At 41.2% G+C, this 12,863-nt stretch overlaps 1 protein-coding gene across 2 annotated transcripts in view; it reads left to right on the top strand.

The window, feature by feature from the left end:
- Nucleotides 1-12,863, top strand: part of tusc3 (tumor suppressor candidate 3) — a 290,240-nt gene that overhangs the window by 93,177 nt on the left and 184,200 nt on the right. For both annotated transcript variants that reach the window (XM_052041459.1, XM_052041470.1), the window contains exon 4: nucleotides 11,509-11,649. In XM_052041459.1, the coding sequence (XP_051897419.1) occupies nucleotides 11,509-11,649 (141 nt within the window). The remainder of the gene's footprint in view (nucleotides 1-11,508; nucleotides 11,650-12,863) is intronic.

Here is a 12,863-nt window from a genome sequence, read left to right as displayed (position 1 = left end):
GTACAAAGTTAATGGCAGGATTCTGGGTAGTGTGGAGGAGCAGAGGGATCTGAGGGTTCATATCCACGGATCCCTGAAAGTTGCCTCACAGGTGGATAGGGTAGTTAAGAAAGCTTATGGGGTGTTAGCTTTCATAAATCGAGGGATCGAGTTTAAGAGCCGTGAGGTAATGATGCAGTTCTATAAAACTCTGGTTAGACCACACTGTGTCCATTTCTGGTCGCCTCATTATAGGAAGGATGTGGAAGCATTGGAAAGGGTGCAGAGGAGATGTACCAGGATGCTGCCTGGTTTAGAGAGTATGCATTATGAGGAGAGACTAGGGGAGCTAGGGCTTTACTCTTTGGAGAGAAGGAGGTTGAGGGGAGATATGATAGAGGTGCACAAAATATTAGGAAGAATAGATAGAGTGGACAGCCAGCACCTCTTTCCCAGGGCACCAATGCTCAATACAAGAGGGCATGGCTTTAAAGTAATGGGTGGGAAGTTCAAGGGAGATATCAGAGGAAGGTTTTTTTACCCAGAGAGTGGTTGGGGCATGGAATGCGCTGCCTGGGGCGGTGGTGGATGCAGGTACATTGGTCAAATTCAAGAGATTACTAGATAAGCATACTGCGGCACGGTAGCGTAGCAGTTAGCGCAACGCTATTACAGCGCCAGCGATCGGGGTTTGATTCCCATTGCTGTCTGTAAGGAGTTTGTGCGTTCTCCCGTGTCTGCATGGGTTTCCTCCAGGTGCTCTGGTTTCCTCCCACATTCTAAAGGTGTACGGGTAGGTTAATTTGGGGGTTTAAAAAATGGGTGGCACGGATTCGTTGGGCTGGAAGGGCCTGTTAACACGCTGTAAGTAAAATTTAAAAAAAAATTAATTTAAATTTAATTAAAAAAATTTTTAAAAAATAGAAGGATATGTGGGAGGAAGGTGTTAGATAGTCTTTGGCGAGGTTTAAAGCTCGGCACAACATTGTGGGCCAAAGGGCCTGTATTGTGCTGTACTCTTCTATGTTCTATGAATAACAGTAAAGTTGTCTTTTTTTCTGAGGCAGTCCTTCAGGATTAAGGATAACTTGCTTCCACTCAGGCATTGTGGGAAACAGCAAAGTTACAACAAAAATATCACAAATTTGCTTTTGGTGTATGTAGAATGTGCAGTTAAATGTGAAAATCCAGAATTGATGTCAATGATCCCCACATTTCCAGCCTTCCCCAACGGACAAGTCAGTGCAATAACCAAGGGTGCTTATCCACCGGCTCCACACTAATAGTCGCTGAAAATATTAGTGCTGATACATTCAGGAGTAAGTGAGTTTTTCTAATGACATGATGTGGTAATTAGAACTAAACAATCGCTCTTGCATAAAAAATTTATTTTACAAATGTGCAGTCTCTTTCCCTGAGAAGAAAATTAGTGTGGGGTAACACATTCTTTGCACGACATAGCAGCAAATTTTGGGCACTATGTGAAGGGATTTAAGCTAAAACTCAATAATCAAATGTGATTGCATTCTATAAGCCCAGGTGGCAGAGCTTTCAGGCTGCTCACATGGAAACAGGCCTCGGTTCTCCAGTTAAGGCTTATGAAACGTGCCCATCCAGATGTTGAGGAATGTCAAGACAATTTATTTTTATTCTTCATTTTTTTCCTTTCTCTTGCTTAATCTCATCTGTAATTCCTAATGTATGATTTTGATTCTAGTTGATAGTTCTTGCTTGTACATCTTGGTTTATGCTGTATTGCATCAAATTTGCCTCCACATCACCCTTTGTTCAAGATACCTATTTATTTTCCATGTGCACAATCTTAGTATGAGCTCCACAGCCACCATAAAGAGAAATACGTTAATGCTTGAGTGGCTAACATCTTCTGGAAGTATGCAGAGCAGGTAGATCAGATTGTCAATCAGCAAATAATGGTTATTTTATGCCAGCAGTGTTAAATTGTTAATATAGCTGACTTATTGCTTTAACTCCAAAGAGTTGAGCACAGAATTGTTGTGTCACAGAATGCTTGCTGCCATGGAAAGAGGCTATTCGGCCTATTGAATCCATTTTGATTCTATATAATAGTAGTTCCACTTCCCTGTTCTCTCCACATTGTCCTGAAGATCATTTCCAAGATGACTTTCCCACTAATATTTTTTTTTTAATTTGGTCTTCCTCATTTGGCCAGAATTATACTGATCAAGATCTCCTGAACACATTTCAGAAACATTTAATCCTCTTTGCCCTTGGGTTCTCTATTTGGTTACTTGGAGTCTACCATTGTCACTGCTCAACCTTTCTATTAGTTGGTGGTTGTTAATGTTGTGACATTAACAGATAAACCTGCTCTATTCCCATAACTGTAGAATCCCCTATAATCATTGCTCTCTTCATCTTTCTTCCCTCTCCTTGTGCACGTATTTAGTTTTAGGTAAGACCCACAGCAAAAGAATTATCAATATCTTGCAGGTTAGTTGCTATTGATTTCTGCCATGTAATGCTTTGATTCAAGTAGTGTTTGTTGCTTTTGAATCTCTAGTCACTAAAGTCAATGGAGAATGGTAGGCCAAGAACTGAAGGACTTGTCTTCACTCACGAGGCTCCCAGATATGGATGCATTTGTAGCTATTCCAAGTGGTGTGATTCATAAGAGCAAGAGTGAGTGGAGTGAAGTCAGCACAAGGAAATCTGTTGTAAGAAAGAGGGAAATGAAGGAATATCAGAGAAAAACTTTCAATTGAACGTCACATCCATCCATATCCAACCACTTCTTTCACCTAAATCTCAGCAAGAAATGTGCATTAGTTGCTTGCACCTCGGCAAGAATACCCTCATTTCCATTACCCACAAGTGAGACCACTTTTCAGTAGTTTTTAGTTCGGTGTGACTATGCATTGGCTCCATCCAGACTGGGTTTGGAAATATGAGCAAATTATCCCAGTGTGTATAAGGGACAGCAACATCTGAACATAATAAATAGATCTGGAGTCCCTTTTGTCTGCTTCAACATAAAACGGAATCATGGTTGATGTTTTGTCTCAGCACCGCTTTCTTGATCTACATATTTCTTGATTCCCTTAATTTCTAAAAATCTAGTAGTTTCTCTCTCTCTAAGCAACTGTGCCTCATTAGGCCCTTTGGGTTATGAATTCCAAAGATTCACTTTCCTCTGGGTACAAACATTTCTTCTTATATGTATACGAAAGAAATGATCCCTTAATTTGCAACTGTAACTTCTGGTTCCGGACATAGGCAATACGGACCTGTTTACCTCGTGTCAGTGGTAAGGAAAATGCTGGAAATGAAATAAAATATCTAATAACAGAACACATTGAAAAGAAGAATAGGACTGAGTGGAATCAACATGGATTTATGAAATTGCATTTGACTAATTTATTGAAGTTTCTTGTTCTTTGAAGATGTGACTAGTGAAGTAGATAAGGAAAATATACTGACATGGATTGAGAATTAGCTATTCTCAATAGCTTTAGAAAAAGCGAAAAAAAAGGAATAAACAGATTCTTCTCAGCAGGTGAGAATGTCAAGAGGCTTTAGGGGATATGGAGAAGCTAAGTGAGTGGGCTAGGACATGGGAGATGGAACATAATGTGGAAAAAGGCGACGTAACAAAATAACAGTATTTATTAAATGGTGAGAGAGTGAGTAGCGTTGACATTCAAAGGGACTTGGGTGTGCTTGTGTACAAGTCACTGAAGGCCAATGTACAGACACTGCAGACAATTAGGGGAGCAAATAGTATGTTAGCCTTTATTAAAAAATGGTTTGATTTACAGAAGTAAAGAAGTCTGATTTACAAATGCTAGTGAAACCGCACTTGAAGTATTGTGTATAGTTTTGATTGAGTAGGTTGGGATTCTATTCTAAGCTATATAGTTCAGAAGAATAAAAGGAGATATCATCAAAACCAGGTACCTGGGGTTAAAAATACAGGTACATTTTGTATACATTTAACTTGAGATCAAAAAGTTGAAAGATGATCTAATCAAGATCTTGAAAATGGTTAACTGAACTGGTGCAGATAAACTGTTTGTGAAGCTTTGTGATAGGGAGGTGGTGTTGGGAGAGGTGACAAAGAAATAAAGCAGAGGGAGACAGAGACAGATAGTTGAATGCACTTCACAAGAACATTATTAAAGAAGATTTAATATTGAGCCAGATAAAGGAACATTAGGACAGATAACCAAACATTTAATCAATGTGAAAATCAAAAAAAAAATGCAGCCCCGGCCAAGTCCAAATGTTTTTGTACCCCTCTCAAATGGGACCACTTTAATTTTACTGGCTCCCCATGGTGTTTTTGACAAAGTTTATCACTTCACACTTAACCACAATAAAATGTGCTTGCCACGTTTCAAGTGTTGTCTTTAGAAATTATCTCCGGTGATTTATCCAACACTAAATGATTAGTCTCCAGTTACCCAGTTTTCGTTTCTCTTTTGTGAATGCAGTGGTATAGCATTTTCAAGCCTCCTGCCTTTCCCTCCACTATAATATTCAAGGAAGAATGAAATACTTTGGTTAAACTGTCTGTTATGTCTTTCCAGCTTCTAGCAACAAACTTTAATGTACAAGAGAATGATACCATTGTCATTCCAAAGTCAAGAGTTCAAAGTATACACAGAATCAAGGGAGTATAAAATTATAATTAAATAAAAGTCTGGAATAGCAGTTAGTATCAGTATAACAAATGTGAAACTGCTGGATTGTTGTAAAAACCTATCTAGTTCACTAATGTTCAAAAGGGACTCCAGATTGATTGTAATATGGCTTATGTCTTCTCCCTAGGCATTCAGTTCAAGGCCAATTAGGCTATAAATGCCAGCCTTGTTTGTGACATCCACATTCCATGTGAAAAAATGAAAAAAGAGAAACAACTGTGTAATCTGCTTTGAATTTAAAACTTTTATAATATCTCACATTTTTAATCTTCATTCCTGTACTCTAACAATAAATTTATCCTTCCACTTTGTGAAAATATTTGTAAAGTTATCTGCAAGGTTTTCTTGTTATCACTGATCAGTCCCATTATTCCATTGTTTCCTCTACCTTATAAATATTAAATAAAACATGGTTCAATTTTCTGCTATGTGCTTGTCTTTCTTCCTGCTCTTTGACATTTATCCTTTTTCAGTCTTTAACTGCACTTTTCATTTTCTGCCTTGTTTTCAATTGTATTCTGTAGTTTACATCTTTTCATGTGTCTGTTTTTTCTGTTCCATTTTAGCCTCTATTTCCTATGCTAACTGGGGAGTTCCAGTTTTTGGTGCCTTATCTTCATCTTTCTGACAACATGCCTTGTTTATTATTGAACTATTGGTACTTTAAAAGCTCGTCTGCAAATTGAAGAGGCTATGAAAATTGCATACGGGATTCTTAGCTTTATTAATAGACAGAATAAAAAGGGCACTGGTTAGGGTTCAACAAGAATATTGAATTCAATTATACACTTCAGATTTTAGAAGAGATATCAAATTCTCTATTATCAGTGTGAGTCACTATTGACCAGGAACTTATCTATACCAACCACAAAATAATATGGCTCCCAGTTCAGGTCAGAAGCTGAGTGTCTGCAGTGAATGACTTGCTTACTAATTCCTCAAAGGCTTTCCAACATCCACCAGGCACAGCCTAGATGAGTATAGCTCCTGCAACACTCTAAAAGTTTGATACTATCTTGGACAAAGTAACCTGCTTGATCAGCAGTCCATCTACGATCTTAAACATTAATTTTCTACACCATGAGTTCACTGTATTTCTAGTATGTATAATCTACAAGATGTGCTATACCAACTGACCAAAGCTGCTTCAACTTTCCAAGCACATGTCCTCTACTGCCTGGAAAGATAAGAGCAGATGCATGGAAACATCATTGCTTATAACTTCCCTTACTAGTTGCACACCATGTTGACAAGGAAGTAGCTCGTCATTTCAGGTTTGTTGGGCAAAATTCCTAGAACTCTCTTTCTAACAACCTTATGGAAGTACCTTCACTTCAAAGATTATAGTCATTCAAGAAGATGACCGATTACCACTTTCATAACGGCATTAGATTTGGGCAAGAAATGCTGGCCTTGCCAGAGATACTAACATACTCTGAGTAAGTAAAGAAGACGATATTTATTTGAGTGATAGCAGGCTTGAGGATCTTAATTATTTGGAAAAATAATATTCACAAACCTATCATGCTGTATTTTCTAAATTACAATAACGCACTGCATTTGTGAGTCTGGTCTTCAACACATTGCCATTGAAAACAAGTTTTCTTTATTTCTTCCATCTAAACTATTCATGATTTTAAAGACCTACACTGCACCTCCACATACTTACTTGGAAATATATCTCCTTCTTCATTGCTGGGTCCAAATCCTGGGATTCCCCAGTCAACCACACAGTTTGGAGTACCTTCACGAAATGACTGGTGCAATTCAAGAAGGTTGAAGAGTTTGTTTATATTATATGAAGCACAACTGACCTTGGGCAAAGTTCTAGAATCTGACTTATATGACATGAAGTTTGTTGTTTTGCATCAGCAGTACAGTGCAAAGACATAAAAATTACTATAAATTACAAAATAACAGTGCAAAAAAAAACGAATAATGAAGTAGGGTTCATGGACCATTCAGGAATCTGATGGCTGAGGGGAAGAATCTGTTCCTAAATCATTGAGCGTGGTTCTTCAGGCTCCTGTACCTCCTCCCTGATGGTAGTAACGCGAAGAGGGCATGTCTCGGATGATACGGGTCCTTAGTGATGGATGCCATCCTCTTGAGGCACTGCTTCTTGAAGATGTCCTCATTGGCGGGGAGGGTTATGCACATGATGGAGCTGGCTGAGTCTACAACCCCTCTGCAACCCTCTGAAGCCCCTTGCGATCCTCTGCATTGGAGTCTCCAGACCAGGCTGTGATACAACCAGTCAGAATGCTCTCCACCGTACATGGATGGAAATTTGCAAGAGTCTTTGGGGACATACCAAATCCCCTCAATTTCCTAATGAAGTAGAACCACTGGTGTGCCTTCTTCATGATTGCATCAATGTGTTGGCCCAAGATAGATCCTCTGAGATGTTGACACCCAGGGACTTGAAGTTGCTCAGCCTTTCCACCGCTGACCCCTCAATGAGGACTGATGTGCATTCTCCTGACCTCCCCTTCCTGAAGTCCACAATCAATTCCTTGATCTTGCTGATGTCGAGTGTAAGGTTGTTGTTGCAACACCACTCAACCAGCCGATCTATCTCACTCCTGTACGCCTCCTTGTCACCATCTCAGACTTTACCAACAACAGTGGTGTCCTTGAAAATTTATAGATGGTGCTTGAGCTGTGCTTAGCCGCACAGTCGTGAGTGTAGAGAGAGTAGAGCAGTGGGCTAAGCACGCATCCTTGAGCTGAGCCAGTGTTGATTGTCAGCGAGGAGGAGATGTTATTACTGATTCGTACTGACTGTGGTCTCCTGATCAGGAAGTTGAGGATCCAGTTGCAGAGGGAGGTACAGAGGCCCAAGTTTTGAAGCTTGGTGATTAATACTGAGGGGATGATGGTGTTGAACACTGAGCTGTAATTGATAAACAGCAGCCTGACGTATGTTTTGCTGTTGCCTAGGTGCTCCAAAGCTGAGTGGAGAGCCAGTGAGATTGCGTCCGCTGTAGACCTGTTGTGGTGGTAGGCGAATTGCAATAGGTTCAGGTCCTTGTTCAAGCAGGAGTTAATTCTAGCCATAACCAACCTCCCGAAGCACTTCATTACAGTAGATGTGAGTGCTGTTCGGCAATGGTCGTTGAGGCAGCTCACCCTGCTCTTCTTGGGCACCGGTATGATTGCAGTCCTATTTAAGCAGGTGTGGACCTCAGACCACAGCAGTGAGAGGTTGAAGATGTCCTTAAACACTCCAACCAGTTGGTTAGCACAGGTTTTTAGTACCCGGCCAGGTACAGCATCGGGGTCTGACATCTTGTGAGGGTTCACCCTCTTGAAGGATGTTCTGACATCTCCCTCTGAGACAGAGATCACAGGGTTAGCAGATGCTGTGGGGATTTGCACAGGTGTAGTGTTATTCTCCCTTTCAAAGCATGCATAAAACGTATTGAGCTCATTGGAAAGTGAAGCATCACTGCCATATGTGCTGTTAGGTTTCGCCTTATAGGAAGTAATGGCATGCAAACCCTGCCACAGTTGTCATGCATCCAATGTGTCTCTAACTTCAAATGGAATTACCTTTTCACACTCATGATGGCCTTCCGTAGGTCATACCTGGACTTCTTGGATCACTGGTCTTAAACATCACAGATCTCACCCTTACCAGACTGCGAATATCCTGGTTCATCCAGGGCTTCTGGTTCAGGAGGACTGGGTATGTACTCAAAGGCACACACTCATCCACGCAGGTCTTGATAAAGTTGGTGACGGCTGTGGCAAATTCATTCAGATCCGAAGATGAATCACTGAATATGGTCCAGTCCACCGACTCAAAGAAGTTCTGTAAAAGCTCATCCACCTCCCTTAACCATACCTTTGTGGTCCTCACTACTGATGCTGTGGTCTTCAGTCTATGTCTATACACCAGGAGTAGAAGTACAGCCAGGTGATCGGTCTTGCCAAAGTGCGGGTGTAGGATAGCATGATAAGTGTTCTTGATGGTGATGTTACAGTGATCAAGTGTGTTGGCTCCTCTGGTTCTAGCCTGAAATCTTACAAGCAATTGGACTGTAAATTGTGCCGGAGCATTGGAAGCAAACTCCTTCAGCTAATTTCATAATGAGAGAGAAGGCACACAACAAACATGATCCTGTTCATAATAAAAACAGAAAATGCTGGAAACAGTTCACACTTTAGGTCCAAGATCCTTCTTACGTTAAAAAAGGACACATGTTAGAATGCTGTTTATAGACTTCAGCTCCGCCTTTAATACTATCATCCCACAGAACCTCATAAGGAATCTACACCTACTGGGCCTTAGCACCTCCACCTGCAATTGGATTCTGGACTTCTCTGAAAGGCCACATTCAGTTCATATTGGAAATACCGTTTCAAAAATCACTAGGCTGAGCACTGGAGCCCCCCAGGGCTGTGTGCTCAGTCCACTGCTGTTCACCCTGCTGACCCATGACTGTTCTGCCAACTCAAGCTCCAACCATGTCATCAAGTTTGCTGATGATACAATAGTGGTGGGCCTCATCAGCAGGAACGATGAAACAGCTTACAGAGAGGAGGTGGCGAGGCTGGTGGATTGGTGCTCAGTCAACAATTTCTCCTTGAACGTGGACAAAACAAGAGAGATGATTGTAGATTTTAGAAAGGCTCAAGCTGACCACTTCCCCCTGTGCATCAGTGGCATCATTGTACAGAGTCAGCTGTTATAAGTTCTTGAGAATACATATAGCAGACGACTTGTCCTGGTCAACTAACATCTCTTCCCTCGCCAAGAAGGCACAGCAGTATCTCCACTTTTTACGGCAGCTGAAAAGAGCAAACCTGCCCTCCCCCACCCTCACTATATTCTACAGGGGAACCATTGAGAGTGTCCTGATTAGCTGCATTTCTGCCTGGTACGGTAACTGTAACATCTCTGACCATAAGTCTTTGCAGAGAATTGCAAGTACAGCGAAAAAGATCATTGGAGTACCTCTTCCCTCCACCTCGGATATTTACAATACACGATGCACATGTAAGGTTTATAGAATTATAGACAACCCTTCTCATCCTTCCTACGACCTATTTGTCCCACTGCCATCTAGCAAGCAGTACCAGAGCATCCGGGCCAGAACTACTAGATTGCACAACAGTTTTTTCCCCAGGTTGTCAGGCTCCTGAGTACCCCGGTAGACAAATGCTGCGTCAGAAGCTCTGGTTTGCACAACGGCGCATAAGAACTTTGGCTGCTGCTGACCACTTCCCCCTGTGCATCAATGGCATCATTGTACAGAGTCAGCTGTTATAAGTTCTTGGGAATACATATAGCAGACGACCTCAGTACAACGCACTGAGCTTGTATTTCTCTTGTCCAACTCAGTTTTGCACTAACTCTGCACTAAATTTCTATTTTGTTTATACCGTTTTTTTGCACTATTTGAACTTGCACTATTTTTTTTGATTTTTTTTGTTTTTTGTTTATGTCTTCTGTTCTATGTATGTCCTCTGTTGTGTGAGTCTAGGGGAGCCAGCGATCGGGGTTTGATTCCCGTCGCTGTCTGTAAGGAGTTTGTACATTCTCCTGTGTCTGCGTGGGTTTCCCCTGGGTGCTCCGGTTTCCTCCCACATTGCAAAGATGTACGGGTAGGTTAATTTGGGTTTAAAATGGGCGGCGCGGACTCGTTGGGCCGGAAGGGCCTGTTACCACGCTGTAAGTAAAATTTTTAAAAAATTTAAATTTTAAGAAACGACATTTCGTTCCGCCATGTGTTTTTATAGCATGGATGAATGACAATAAAGTAACTTGAACCTTGAACTTGAACTTCATCAGAACTGGTTAAGAGAGAAAGCAAGTTAGTTTTCAGTGGCAGGGAAGGGTGGGGTGGGGAGGGAGGCAGTGTGATGGGTAGAACAAAGGGAGGCAAGACCAAACAACAAAGCACAGGCAAAGAAGCACACTGGGCTTCAAACAGCGACTTTATGTTGCTAATTGCAAGGCTGTAGGACAAAACCAGCAGGGTGCACTATACTACTAGAAAGAGGATAACTAAGCCAACTGAGACAGGCAGAAGTGGCCAGTTCTAATTAATGGACAGAAAGAACGAGCTAAAGTTGAAGGATTCTCTGTTGAGTCCAGAAAGCTGCAATGTGCCCAGATGGGAGCTAAGATGTTGTTTGTCGAGGTTGCATTGGGTCTTGTTGTAATAATGCCAGAGGCCATAGGGGCAGAATGGCAGTGGGATGGGGAATTAAAGTGGAGGGCAACCGGAAGTTTACTCCTGCAGACTAAGTGCTGGTGTTCCACAAAGTGATCACCCAAACTGCATTTGGTTTCTCCAGTGTAGAAGAGAGCACATTGTGAACAACGAATGCAGTACACTAGAAGTGCAAGTGAATTGCTCCTTCATCTGGAAAGACTTTTTGGGATCGTGGATGGTCAGAAGAGAACATGTGAAAGGCCAGGTGTTGCAAATACTGCATTTGCATGAGATGGTGCCATAAGATGGAGAGTGATTAGTTGGGACAAAAGAGCAAACCAGGGAGGCGAGAGGAGCCATCCCTCAGAAATGATGAAAGGGGAGGGGAAGGGAATATGTGTCTGGTGGTGAGATTTTGTTAGAGCAGACTGGACATTGTCCTGTTCAGTTTGGGTTCAACAGCTGACCAAGTTTAAAACAGGAAAATAAATGTGGATTTAAAGGAATAACTTTTTTAGGACAATTGGGGATAGACAATAAATACTGGTGTTGCCATCAATGCCCATATCTCATAAAATGAATTGAAAAATATATAAGTTTAAAGTAAAGGAAGTGCCTTCTGTGCACAATGTGATGGAAATTTAATTAGCATTTTCAAGCAATATTTTCTTGTTTTGCAGTTAAATATGAACTCTGCTCCCACATTCATGCATTTTCCACCAAAAGGCAAACCCAAGAGAGCTGACACCTTTGACCTCCAGCGAATTGGATTTGCAGCTGAGCAGCTTGCTAAGTGGATAGCTGACCGAACTGATGTCCATGTAAGTTCTTGGAAATGTTGAAAGTTCCATTGAATTTCATTCTAACAAAATTGTTGCTTCACTTTGAATGTTGTTAATTAATGTGAAGTGCTACTACTGCAGACTTTCATAATACTTGTTTTCTTGTCACCTTAACATGACACTATTTGGTAGATTTAATTTTTATGTCTCTGTTGCCCTAATGCTGAAATATTTGAGCAGGAATCATTTGTATACTAACCTTAGTAAATGCAAAGTTGTGGTTTAAACAGGACGGGTGAAAATTCATTCTTGATCATTTATGTTAAATATTAACAAATATTAACAGCTGTATTGTGGAGTCATTTTTTTCTTAAATTAGTACACAACATTCAGTCTAGCTACAATTCTTTGTTTAGCACAAGGGACTAAGATGAATTGCTACCCTGAAATCTTGCCAGTAATCTGACCACAAATTGCAATAGAATATTTTAAGTAATATGGTCAGGCTGGTTTGATACGCATAGGAAGGACACACAACAAACAGGGTCCTCTTCAGAAATGAAAACGAAAAGTGCCGGAAACATTTGGCAGGTCAGGCAGCATCTGTGGGAAGAGAAATAGAGTTAATTTTTCATATTGAAGACCCTTCATCAGATATCATTCCACAGTTGCTACATGAGGGTAAGGAGGGTTTATACTAGATTGCGAGGGGGAAGGGAACCGGAGGAGTAGGTCAGAGGAAGAAGGGGATGGGGAAAAGTCAGATCTGACAGGTAGAGAGGCTTTAAGGAAGGAGAAGCAGAGTACAGGCTACAAAAGTAGTAAGGTGGATGGGCTAAAGTGCATTTACTTGAATGCGAGAAGCATTGGTAATAAGGGAGATGAACTGAGAGCTTAGATAAGTACATGGGACTATGATATTGTGGCTATTACAGAGACATGGCTGACATCGGGGCAGGAATGGATATTGAATATTCCTGGTTTTCAGTGTTTTAAAAGGGATAAGGAGGGAGGGAGAAGAGCAGGAGGGGTGACGATACTGGTCAGGGACACGGTTACAGTGCAGAAATGGTAGATAATGTAGAAGGATCCTCTCTAGAGTCAATGTGGGTGGAAGTTAGGAATAAGAAACGGGCAGTTACCCTCCTGGGAGTATTCTATAGGCCCCCCCGGTAGCATAAGGGATACTGAGGAGCAGATTGGGAGGCAATTTTTGGAGAGATGCGAAAATAACAAGGTTATTATAATGGGAG

The sequence above is a fragment of the Pristis pectinata genome, chromosome 2 (genome assembly GCF_009764475.1).
Source record: "Pristis pectinata isolate sPriPec2 chromosome 2, sPriPec2.1.pri, whole genome shotgun sequence".
NCBI classification, from domain to species: domain Eukaryota; kingdom Metazoa; phylum Chordata; class Chondrichthyes; order Rhinopristiformes; family Pristidae; genus Pristis; species Pristis pectinata.
Note: the sequence above shows the minus strand (reverse complement) of the source record. Positions and strands in the feature narration are given on the sequence as shown.